A 13,089-nucleotide genomic window follows, 5' to 3' on the forward strand; every position below is an offset into this window, starting at 1 on the left:
TATCTCTGTATTATGCTGCCCAGAAAGATTTTTCACTTTTCTTTTTCTCCAGCGTTGTTGCTGTTTTGAAAGGGAAGAACAGTATACATTTTCATTTCCCCACAATTCAGAAATATTTGATGGGAAGAAAGCATAGAAAATTACATATTTGAGAGTGGAAAGTTCTAATAGGACGATTTACATTAGAAAGTATTTTGCAACCTTTGCCTAATGCAAAGACTATGAAATAATGACTCTGGGTCTGACATTTAAATAGGATTATATAATACAAGGGTGTTGCTTGTTTGTTCTCATCAGAAATTAATGTTCTGTTGATTTGTAACTGCAGAAGACGTTCATTGAAAGTTTAACTTTTCATTAGAACTATTCTTCTTCTGTCTTCCTTTATTTGGGGCAGGAAAATGCTGAATTTACTTGCTTGTGCAGAATTTTTGTATCTGACTGTCAAACCGTGCTGTCAAAATCGAGAACAAGGCTGGCTTCTCCAGGAGCAACGCAGAAACAGTTCGTCAAAACCAACATCATCTCCTGTAGGAACTTCATAACTTTTTTGTTCAACAAACTTCTAAATATTTTTTCAGTTTTTCAGTAAAATGGAAGCTGAAACTTTAGTTTTTCAAAATGTCAACAGATTTGAAATATAATTTTAAGAATACCGCCTCTTCCCCCCCAAACCAAAAAATTTTCAGTCCTTCACAATATTACAGATCCTGCTGTAACACTGTTACAGCTTTTGTACAGCTTTTGCACCACGCATTTTTGGAAACTTTGTCATTTGAGCTTTTGGCACTGAACATGATCATATTTGACTTTTGATTTATAGCCATCTGTCTTCTTTAACCATGAACACAGCACCATAATGCTTCCAGGGCATAAGTACCATTATTTACTTCCCTTTTACAGTTAATATATTAAAAATATGACTCCACTTTAAGAGAACAGGGGTCTTGCCAGTCTTCCTTGCTTCAATATAGGAAATAAGGCTGGAATCGATTTAAAAACAAAACAGAGCTCCTAAAAGTACCACAGTATGTCAAGAGACTTATCGTAGTGAACCAAGAACGTGGATCCATTTTAAACAGTGAAATTATGTTTGAAAACAGGTGCAAGACGATATATCGAAGCTTTGATGTCTTTGTAGGGAGTGCACCATTCCGCCCGTGAAACGTAATGGCAAAGAATGGGGCAAAAAATACCCGTCCCACAGCTTTTGTGCCCAAGCAGGAGGGGCGCCGGGGACACCAGGGCTCGGAGCCCGCCGTGCCCTCCCTGCCTTGCTGGCCCGTCCCGGAGACACACACACCGGCCAGCCCCGCCACCCTGCCGGGGGGCGGTGAGGGCGCTGGGGCCTGCGCCATCCCTCCCGGGGGCTCGTCCCCTGCCATCGAGAAGATGGCGTCACGCCCAAAGCTGCCAGAAAACGTTTCTGCGCCGAACGCATAGCTGGGGGAAAGGGGCGCCTGCGCCCCAATGCGTGCACGGCTCCTCCACGGGGCTCCGGGCATCAGGCCTAACCTTCCTCAGTGCCGCGATGGGGTGCCAGCAGCGCCCCGCCGCCCTTCCCTTTCTCCCCTTCCCCAGCACTCCCTCCATCGCACCCTAGCCCCGTCCCTGCCCGCCCCTCCCGCTCCCTCTTTCCGCCCTCGCCTTCGCGTTTCCTGTCTGGGCGGAGGAGGTTTGGCCCTGCGACGCCGCCGTCTCCCAGCGGCTGCGGCGAGTGTCATGGCGGCGGCTCTCTCAATGTCAGCGGCTCTGAGGCACCTTGTCGTGAGGAGCGGGGCCTCCGCGGCCCGCCTGTCGCCGGCCAGGTAACGGGCACCGCGGGCGCTCCGCCGGCCGGGCGGCACCGCCGCAGCCAGGGCCCGTCGGCGGGGGCGGCCGTGCTCCCGGGGAGGCTGACCCGGGCCTAGGGCTTCGCCGCGGCCGCCTCGGCGGTAGGCCGGGGGGCTGCGCAGGGCCCCGCCGCCAGCGGGGGGCTGCCCGGCTGACAGCGGGCGCCTGGTCGAGGTCTTCCTCCAGGGTTGTGCGTGTCTGTCCGTGTCTGTCCTTGCTGTCTTCCTCGCTGTGACCGCCCGCCCGGTGTCCTTGCGGCGCCCGGAGGTCGGGAGCTGGTCGAAACGGCAGAGGAGTTCCGCCGTGCCCGGCGTGGCGGGCAGAGTTTGCCTCGCTGCCAGGGAGCCGGAGAGGGCGATGGCGTCTTCCATCGCCAGCACGGTCTTCCCAGAGATTTGCACCCCTTTGCCCCACCCTGTACCCTGTAGCTTTTCCTCTCTGTCCCCTCCCCAAGATCTGTTACTTTTCTCAGGGGGTACATAGATACTTTCACTGATTCCTCGAAATAATGCTGGAAATTGCTTTATCATTTTTGGTGGCTCTTTGCTGTTTGTTTCTTTAGTGCAGAGACCTATATTGAAAGTCCTGTACTTGACCCAACTTCTAGTTGAAGATGTGTGCATGTGTTTGCTTCTGTGCATGTCACAGGACTTAAGTTTTTGTAAGACTCCGTTCTAGTCAGGAGAAAAAATACAGTTCAATGCCATTAATGATGATTTGGAGGGTTTGCTTTTCTATGCTATTTAAATCTTTACATATAAACATACAGACAGCATAGTTTCAGTAACTTTTTTAAATCTGTGGGGTCTTTTTTTTTAAATATATATATGTGTGTGTGTATATACATAAAAACACACAGAGAAGGCTATATATATACCCATATAGAGAGAAAGGAGGACTACGGCCATACTATTTTTTCCTGCTTTTTATGCTCTGACTGTCCCATCAGTTACTCTGCTTCGTCCCTCTTACAATGGCACCTGTTTTACAGTGCCCTCAGTCTCATAAAAATGCTTTGGAATCTGTGAATATGGATTTAGGAATTGCTCAACACTAATGCAGAAACTTTCTGTTCATGTTTGACTGCTTATTTCTGCCCTTCTTTTAGTCCTCTCTGGTGTTGGCACAACTTGTTGCCCGTGCCATGTGGTAAATCGGAGCAGTCAACTGATTCAGGTTAAAAATAATTTTGTTTATTTTAAAGTTTTACCACTCTACCTTTTAAGCAGTTAATTCCAGAACAAGTAGTAGGAGATAGCAGGGGTGGGAATGAACAGCATGGAAATGTGAGGTAGGGACTCTTAAGTTGGCATTTCTTCCAGGAAATTTCTTCTTTGAAATAGTACCTTAGGTTTCTTCCCTGCCACAGAGGGACACTGAAGAATTAGTGTCCCTTAATAATTTCAATAAGAGGGAGGTTGAAGATATTTGCCTGAGGGGGACTGGAACTTATGCTTCACGTTCCGTAGGAGAGTGACCTGATCATAAATCTGCAGGTTTCTTGGGGAAGAGGCAGGGAAGAGCACTATGAGTCTCTCTTATTTGAAGTTTTACGCATCTTTGCGATCATTGCATGTTGGAAGAGTGAGAATAAAATTTTCCTTGGAACAAGGAAAAGATGTTTCAGAATAAGATCGTTTTGGCAGTATGAAGGACCAGTTAAGGCTGTCATTCATTGCATAATTTTTGTAAAGTAATTAATTATTTTCTTGATGAAGTAGGCACTGAAACTTACATCTTTCTTCTTCTCAGTTACTGTTTCATACAAAAAATATTGTTAAGCAGCCGCTGCAGTCTGCCTACTTGGAAGGGAGAATCAAAGTACGTAATTACAGAAAAGGATTCAGGGCTCTAAATTTTAAATTCAAGATGTCTTCCTGCAGCTCATAGTGAGCTAATAAAAATAGATAGAGGTGTATGGGAGAAAGTGTATCTTTTGTTTCCATACTTTCTGTTGCTTCTTGAAAGCAGCTGTTTGGTTTGTTTTCTTTTGTGGATACCTTTCTTATATACCATATAATCCTTTGTATTTTACCAGAAATCTAGATAACTCCAATACCATAAATTTCAGTAGACAGGTAGATGCCTCAAAGCTTGGCAGTATACAAATCCCATTTCTAGCTTTAGTATCTCACATTTCATTTTGTAAAAAGGGGATAAAGGAACTTCCCTACCTCACAGAATTGCAAATCGTCTTATAATACAAACCACTTAAGCTTATTTTCTAGTTATAATGATCAGCAACTATCCAAAAGCCTACTTCTTTGAGAAGCCAATGGTTTGCAGCGTATCTTGCAACTGGATATACAGATCCTGTGATACTGGTTTCCTTTCAGAAAAGTGTTTTGGCAGATACAGTTTGGTGCAAGTAGCTTCTTTGTTACAGTAAATTCAGAGTATATTTGTCCTCTTTGTGTAATTTATTATTGGAGTAATCTGTGTATTTGTCAATCTGTAGAAAGAATGTACTATGCCAGTATGCTAGATGTGTGTCTTAAAGTAAATATAGGTGTTAGAATTACTAACAGTAAAAGTTAACACTGTTCTTAGGAGATGCATCTAAGAAGATGCTGGAATTGTCAGCTGTGAGGGCATTTAAATGATTCTTCTGTCACTTCAGCACTATGCTTTTGTTTACTCAGATTCAGAGTACGGTTTGGTCAGGTTTGGTACAACTTGGTTAAATTACAGTTTCATGTTATCTGCCTAAATTAGGTTATGAGAGTAATATAGCTTATTGTTTGAGCACTGTGGGATTAAAGTTAAAACCTTCAAGTGGTAGTTTTATTTGCAGTGGTTTTTGCAGATTTTTGCATGTGGAACTTCTGATGGTTCTCCAGTTTTCAGAAAGTCAGTTACAGAATAATATAGCTGTCCTCTGATTTTGAAAACAATTCTCAAGATCATTTTCCAGAAGTCACAAGAGAGATTCTATTCTGATTTCCATGAGTTATATTTGGTTCTTACAAATATTATGACTCCTCTAATGCAAAGATTGCATTTATCTGTACATGTTTAGCACTTCAAATTATGCATGCCCAAGCTGCTTGATGATTCTGAACTGGTTACTGGTAACAGTAACAATGAAATAGGTGCTCAGTCCAAAGTTAAGAGAACACGCAGCAACATGCCTCATATCTTTATGAAGTCCTGTGTGCCTCGTTTAAATCACTGAAGCAGTGGTTACTGAGTCCATCATTATTCTGTCTGGTGGTGAGCCTAATAGACCATCAGCAGATGGCTTGAGCTGATACAGAAAGTAGAAGTGCCTCCGTTGCTTAGATCACAGTTTTGAAGCTTTCATGCTGTAAGATCTGTCAAGGTTTCAGGAGCTTGAAATTATATTGAACATGCTCTTCTGAGTTTGACCTCTTCAGGAGGAAAGTTGTACCTTGTTTGTCTTATCTAATTCCTTCAAATTTTACCTCTTAGTGATCTGCAGCCAAAATTTGATTAAGGGGATTAATTTAAATAATACAGTTACATTTCTTTAAGTTTCATGTGAATTGGAGGAAAGCAGAGGAGGGACTCTTAAATGTCTTTGTCTTGAGAAAGACTGCATTGTCTCCTTGCATTAGAAAATATGGATAGGTGGAGCTGGGAAAACAAAACTTCAGACAAATTTCTATTGAACTGGGAATCAGCTATTTGTTCCAAAATCACTTAGTATTTCAAAGAGTCCCTTTATTTCACAAGGTATTGCAGTCAGGATACAAAGATACTAATTTCTGTTGCAGAAGCAGAGTATTTTGTGTGTGCAGGTGTAATACCTGGCCACACAGTCTACATTTCATGATAATGGATTGTTCTTGTCACTTTTCAGTGATAAATTATGGTTCTTCAAAATGTATTACCTTCCTTTTCTAATTCTGTTGTAAAGACTCTGAGTATGATAGCAAATGTTTTGCTAGTTCATCATAAATGGATACCTGAGGTTATGAAAGCAAAGAATTATGGACATTTGTGTAGTAGAAAGCCTGTTATTCAATTCATGCTATATGCTCAAGAGAATGAGGAAACCTGGGATGCCATTTAAATCTTATTCTTCAGTTACTGTATACATAAGCAAGCTTCCCCCCCAGTAAAAAGAGGGGGAAGCCATTTTTGTGCGAACATAAAGGACTTAATAAAATGTAGAAGAAACCTGTTTCATTTTCTGTCTTGCTTTTTCATGAATAATAGAGAAAATGTTTATTAACTTTTCAAAAAAAGTTTTTTTGTTTTCCCCTCAAGATAACTAGCTTACTCTCTTGTGTTATTGTTTGTTTGGTTTGGTTTTTTTTCCTTTTTCAAAATAGTGTTGGCTTTTTGTTGCATGTTCATACTAAACCATATGTTAAAATAGGGCTTAGTAGACTTCCCAGATCTAGACCTGGGTAGACCAGAGAGCTACACAAAGATGCACAAAGCTCTGACTGCATCTGGTTAATAGAAGCACTGTTTAGCCAGTGTTAGTGCCAGCCAGTGTGACATTTTTGTAAAGTTTGGCATAAGTATGATGTTGCAGCAGTTGTATTATTTACTATTTCATCCAGCTGTAATGTGTGTCTGCTACTTATGCTCATATACTGTGCAGGATAATGTACATGTGGTGTTGTCAGGTTCAGACACATCAGAAGCTTTTGTTTTCATTAATAAAAAAAATAGTTCTGCAGCATTTAACTTCATCAAAATTAATTCCAATGGCTAACTGCATCTGCAAACAGTACCTGGTATAAAATTTCAAGATAAGACCAGGGGAAAAAGTTTTCTGAGGTCTTGCCTTTGCTGTATAAGTGGTGTTTATACATAGTTTCATTTTTATTCATGGGGAAAAAGACCTTTTAAAATATGTATTTAACTTGAATTTTATAATTTTATCTCGAATATCTATTTTGTTTTTAATGCGTATCAGAGAAAGTGCAGTGAATCAGACTATCTTACAACGCAACAGTACAACTGTGAACTGAAATGCGGAATAAAACTCCAGGGAGTTTTTTGGTCATAAGATTGTGGTGATGTGGAGGTTTGGAGCAGACTCAAGGTGAAAGATGTGGAGAGGCAAATGGACATAGCGAGGGGAAAAAAGATGAAAAACATTGCAGTTTGTACACTTAAGGACCATAAGTTTAAAAACAAAACTCCAGGCAGCCATGAGTGTTTGTCTGATCTTGCAGACAGCCTGAAGCAGTAGTTTGGGAGAAGTAGATGTTTCATATATCTAAGTGTATAATTCATTTAAACTCCATTCCCTTTGACTCTGTCCACACTGTTCAGATAATGATTGTGTGGATAAGAGAGTGTCTAGCAGCCAAATCTTGCATATTCACTGTGACTGAAAGCATCATCAGTGGTTATTTTTTATAGTCACATGTCCTTTGATGATGATCTGGTGTCTTGCTCTTGTGCCGGAAGGCCCTCTTTCCCCCATCAGTTTTGCATGCTTTGAGGGAGAGAGGAGGAGATTTCTGACAAGCAGGATGACTTGAGTCCTTTTGTAGTACTTTACGTAGGATCTCAAAGACGTTAATCCATCACTACTTGCTTCTGTCCTGTAAGAGTTGGCGGGACAACAGCATACTGTCTTATTCATGACTGGTGTGTTGTTCATGGATATGCATCTTTATTACGAGGTCAGAGTAGCTCTGAAACACCAGAATTGTGTTTTAGATTTCCTGCTTTTGGCTTCTCTGTTTGGTATTATAGGAAGTAGGGTGTAGGAGTGCTCCTGGTTTCCTTTAAAATGGAAAGAGGAAGCTTTGGAAAGCCCCCATGGAGGAGCGAAGATGTTGGATGTAATGAAACACTAGAGCAGTAGCATGTTGCTGTCAAAGTGAAGAATTCTGTCACAGATTAGAGAAATGAAAAAGTGAAAAAGACCACGTATCATGTAGTTTAGCCTTCTTCTAACGAACAACTTGTCTCCTAGTGAGCTAAGATCAAGATCAAGATTGTTCTTAAAGTTGTATGGGATTCCCATAATGTTTCTTAAAGTTCAAGTGCTTTCAGTATTGGTCTAGGTGAGGAAGAGGATGGGTAGAAAGACATGAAAGTAAGAGGGGCAGAAGGGGAAAAGAGGTTGGGAGAGCCAAAGTTTGAGAATGGGGGCAAGGGAGAGATGTGTTGTTCTGGAAATGACTGTCTTTCTAATGTAATTATGGAGAAGTAAGTAGAGCAGGCGTTATGACAGCAAAATGTTCCTGATGAGGCTTCTTAAATTGCTTGTTCATTATTGGGCATATAACGTGGAGTGACTTATTTTGATTACATTTGGTTCCTTCACTTTTGGAATTAGAAACCCAAAGCAGGAGGAATGACAGCCTTTTCAGCAAGCGAAGGTTTAACAGAAACAAGCAGACAGATGTTTAAGGTATGTTTGTGTTGAAAGATAACTAGTAAATAAGCGATGTGCTTGCTTCTGCACTAGAACAGCTGAAAGCTCTTCTTACCAGCTCTGTGGCGACTAGTCATTGTGGGCTCAGAACTGCAGGTCACTTACCTGAAGTTTGACATATCTTTAAAAAAAGAATTATTACATGCTAGAATAACTTTTTCCCTAAATCTACTGATTTGAGAACCTAATAATCTTCTCTCTACTTTGAAGATATGAAGAGGAGTGGAGATATGAATAAAAACCCCAAACCGAACCAAAACAACAAAAAAAAAAACAAACAAAAAAGCCTTGGAGGGTAGAGGTGAAGTTTGTTGGCACTAGTACCCTAAAACAGAAGGACATAATACTTCACTTCAGGGACTAAACAATTTAAAATAGGTTCTGATACTGCATTTGAAAATGACACACATTTTGTTTTCAAAACAACCCCAAACTTTTTTTATAGAAAAGGCTGTCGTGTTGGTATTTCCTAATACCGCATATTTGGTATCTCAAAGTTTGAGAGACATGTACTTGTAGAATTTGCTACAATGACTTCAAGCACATTTTTTTGTCAAATAAATAAAGAAATTGATAGAAAGATGAAATGCCATATGGATACATGGAGAAGGGGAATTCGAATGCCAGCTGTCAATAGATAGAATTTCAAATCTATGTTAACAAAATAATAAAATTTGCTTTAGTGGTGGTGGTTTAATATATACTGTTTAGCAGGTTTAACTCATACTAGAAAATACTACTTTTTGGGTTACAAAAATGACCTTGATGTTGCCTTAATGTAGGTTTGAGCATTAACCTTGTTATTCCATTACACATCTCAACTTGATGCAATATTTATATATGATTGGAAAAGCCCAGAAGACAGTTGGGTTGGGTTGTATTTCTGACTGATAGGAACTGTCACTTTCAAAGCTGTTCTTCACAAAAACAGACACTATCAAAATGCGCCAGTGGGATTCAGAAGTTAAGTTCCAGAACCCAAAGTAACTTGAGAATTTAATTGATACCATCTACCTCAGTAACATGCTTCTTTGGCCTTTCACTCACAACTAGACACAAGCAAAATCAGTATCTGATATTTCTTTTTTTGGGAGGAAGTAAACGCAAATCAAATCAACAGTAGGATTATTAGACCAATGTAGTAGATCTTCCCTGTGGCACTGTGGGAAATCTTGCTTATTGTTAAGCACATGTTGATGAATAGTGAGGATGGAAACACTAATTACAGTTAATATGGTTGATATTTTTAACTTCTATCTGCGTTCTCAATTTTGAATGTTGCTTTTGGTGACATCTTTGTAACACATCCTATGGATAAATCATCTGTTTAGTATGGTAATAATTTCTCATCATCCCCAACCTTTTGGCTGTTTCTGTGGTGTTTTTTTCCTTTTTTTTTTTTTTTTTAAGGAATTTGTGAACTTTAAGCATGCTTGCAAACAGTTTTAGGCATAAGGTGAATTTCTGGAGATACAAAGGCAATGTCACTATTCAGTTCTGTCTGGGACTAACACGCAGTCTTGTTCATAGTTACTATGTTTTATACGATTCTTTGTAATGCATAGGAAAATATCTGTTCTTAAACTTGTGCATTTTTCGTTCTTTGAGAGTGAACCATGTCTGTTTGCCTTTTTTTTTTTTTTTTTTTTTGGTTACCATAGGGCCTGAAACTAAATTTTTAGTAGTTTGGGAAAAACTAGAAATTAAAAGTATCCCTCCCTGCCAGGCAGCTATTGATTTTTCTGCTGTTGGCCAAATGGTCTGTCATAGATGAAATTGTCTGTTGTAAGAAATTGATTTTTCTGCTGTTGGCCAAATGGTCTGTCATAGATGAAATTGTCTGTTGTAAGAAATTGAAATTATGAGAGACTTTTATAGTTAGCAGGGGAGCTTGAACCTACTGACAGTTTAAAAAAAACCCCCAAGTTTAAAAAAATCTTCTTTTATACTAATAGTTTCAGTAAATTTGTATAATCCTTGAGAGTTTATTGTTTTATACGTTTTATCCATGTACATGTTTTTATTCTCATGACAATACAGTGGATTTTGATACGCTTTTTAAATTCTTTTGTAAGAATTTAATTCTGAGTGTGTTACAAAGTGTACCTCCAAACTGTCTTAAGATCACATCCTTTATTGTTCCTAATAAAAGATATTGTTAAACTAGCAGGAGGCAAGCTGAACATTATCTTCCTTAGAATGCATATTTCCTAAGAAATGAATGGCATATGTCTGAGTTTCAAAGTGCAGTTGTTCCCTCCTGGCAGTATAACAGTATGTTTAGGTACCATTTTGTTAACAAGCCACTTTCTAGCTGCAGTAATTTTTGTCTGTCTTAATCTTCCCTTGACCTGTGACTGATGTTGAGGAAGTAAATTAACTTTTGACTCAACTAGACAGGCTGTAGGCAGCTCCAGAATGTGTGTGGGCAAACAATTCTTGGAGCTGCTTATTCTTGGAGTGTTAACATGGAAGATTTCGTAAACAGTTTCTATTAATTATTTTTTAAAAATCAAATTTAATGTATTTTATATAAAATACTTGAAAACATTTTTATTATGAATGTATATGTAAATGCTTCTTCTGATTTTGTCATTTGCTGTCAGGATAATGAAGTAATGTTCTACTAAATGTTAGTGATGCCATTTGTATTAAAGTCCAAACCAAAATTTTGTTGCAGAGGATAACTGTTCAATTTTTCATCTTTTCTATGTATTTAGTTTTAAGTAGAGATTTTTATGGGTATTGCATCTGATGTCAATAATGTTCAGAAGTACCATCTTTCATTATAAAACCAGAGATGTATTTTGTGGCTATTTAAAGACCCAAGAATAAATAAGTGGCTTACTACTTTCAGTAGAACCACTATATTTTAAATGAAGGAAAAAAACGCAGAGCTCTTCATGCAGTAGCTTTGACTGTTCTGTCATATATTCAAGGAGTATTTGTATGTGCTGCGTAAGTTATCCGAAGGGAAATTCTGCAGCAGTGATGTTTTGTCATATGTCAGTGTTGATTGTGCCTACCAAAGGAAGAGACAAATAATCTGAATGTTGTTGTCTGAACTGGAATTCAAGAATAATGTTTGCATTTGAAGCACTGTTTTTGCCTTAAGGGTTTATTCCACTTTAGAAAAGAGTGAGCAATGGCAAGGCTAGCAGTCTCCTTTCAGAGAGCTAATAGCTGCTCAGATAGTAAGAATATGGAAAGAGACTAGCAAAAGGAAGGAATGGTACTAGTGGAGGAGAGGGTCAGTGTATAAGTAAGTACAAGAGAACACACAAATAGGGTAGCTGATGAGCTTATTTTTATTCTCAAAGGTGAGTTCTCAAAAAATGCTTGTATTTACATTAATAAATAGCAGTAAATGGAAACAAAATGAAGTAAGATAACTATAGAACAACAGGGCACTCACGCTTTCTTTTAAAGTAGACTTCATTTAAGTAGCTTGGCAGTTTCATTATATTACTCTTGTAACACACAATAATTTATCCTTTATCAATTTAAAGAATTATTGTCCCAAGACTGCAGATGCTGATACAGTACTCTAGAAGAAATGACCTTTTTTTTTTTAATGCCTAAACTAGTGCCATGTAATTGTTACTTGCACTTGCATGTAGAATAGCAGTTAAAGTTTTGATGTCATAATTTTTTTAAAACTTCTGTTGGAGACTTGCATAAGTTGCTTACATTGCAGCCAACCATTTGTTTTAAGCTAAAGACGGATGTGTATTGTAGAAGCTAATTAATCACACTGGTACCCACAACAAAAAACCTGTGTGGTTAGTATCTTTTAAAAAAGAGGTAAGATTTAAAATTGGTCATTATAGAGAGACTACATAAAAATTAAGTCCTGTGCTTTGGTTGCAAAGTAATGAGGCTGAAAAACAAATGCAAATATATTGCATACACTGGAAAAAACTGAATTTGATAGGAATTAATGACTAGCAAAGTGTCAGGGAGCAGCAAGGGCTGGCTGCTCCTGAAGGTAAGGCAAGCTGGAAGCTGAGGGTGATCCCAGAAGGGACAGTGCCCTCACTGACCAGGGCACAGTCCCACAGCATCTATGTATGAGGAGAGCTTGGGTGCTGGTAATAGGGTCCATTAACAGTCTCAGACACAGCGAAGTCATGAGCGAGGTCCAGGGTCCATCTGGGGAGTCCAGTCAGGAGCAAAAGGAACCAGAGACAGGTTTGGAGACAAGCTGCAACGTGTGTCTGAAGTCCATCCAGGCAACAGTGTCTGAACAGGACTGGAGTCACGCTGCAGCTTGGGTCAGGGGTCTAGCCAGGCTCAGAGGCAGGAGCTGGAGACAGGGCTGGAGGCGGGTACACTTAATGATGTCGCTCACCCAAGGGCTGAAGACCAAGAGCTGAGCTTAAATGGAACTCCAGGGCCACGGGCAGGGGGTGTTCGTGGAGGCCCTGGATGAGGCTGGTCACAGCCATTAAGACCTGTTAATGGCCTTAGGGTCCTGATGCATGGTCTGACAGAGTTTGTCTTCAGGCTGTTAATAGAGCACAAGCTGACTTGAAAACTCAAATTATATTCTTGCATGTAAGATGGCACCATTGGTATATCTTCTCTGCATGTAACTCAGTAGGCAAAGATTTACTGAAACATCATGGGGGTTGTTCCACTCAGAGGTGTGTGAACAGGAAGTTGGAAATATGTCAAGAAAGGGATGATGTGGACAGGCAGAAGAATTAAAAAATGGGCTGTGGTGTGATTAAGGTGTGTGATATAATGGAGAGTAGCTAAGGTACCTGATAACTGTGGAATGGCAACTGTTCAAAGAGGAGTTGAGGACAAAAGCTTCATGTCAGGAAGGAAATTGAAGAGTAAGGTGGCTGAGACAAGGCAAAGTTGACAAAGCAAGGGTG

The 13,089-nt window shown here is 39.8% G+C and overlaps 1 protein-coding gene across 1 annotated transcript in view; it reads left to right on the top strand.

Moving 5' to 3' along the window:
- The first annotated feature begins 1,654 nt into the window (after positions 1–1,654).
- The window catches only part of NDUFS4 (NADH:ubiquinone oxidoreductase subunit S4), a 49,765-nt gene continuing 38,330 nt past the window's right edge, over positions 1,655–13,089 (top strand). The window contains exon 1 of the mRNA XM_076363045.1: positions 1,655–1,808. Coding sequence (XP_076219160.1) covers positions 1,723–1,808 — 86 coding nt within the window. The 5' untranslated portion in view covers positions 1,655–1,722. The remainder of the gene's footprint in view (positions 1,809–13,089) is intronic.

The sequence above is a fragment of the Aptenodytes patagonicus genome, chromosome Z (genome assembly GCF_965638725.1).
Source record: "Aptenodytes patagonicus chromosome Z, bAptPat1.pri.cur, whole genome shotgun sequence".
Lineage (NCBI taxonomy): Eukaryota > Metazoa > Chordata > Aves > Sphenisciformes > Spheniscidae > Aptenodytes > Aptenodytes patagonicus.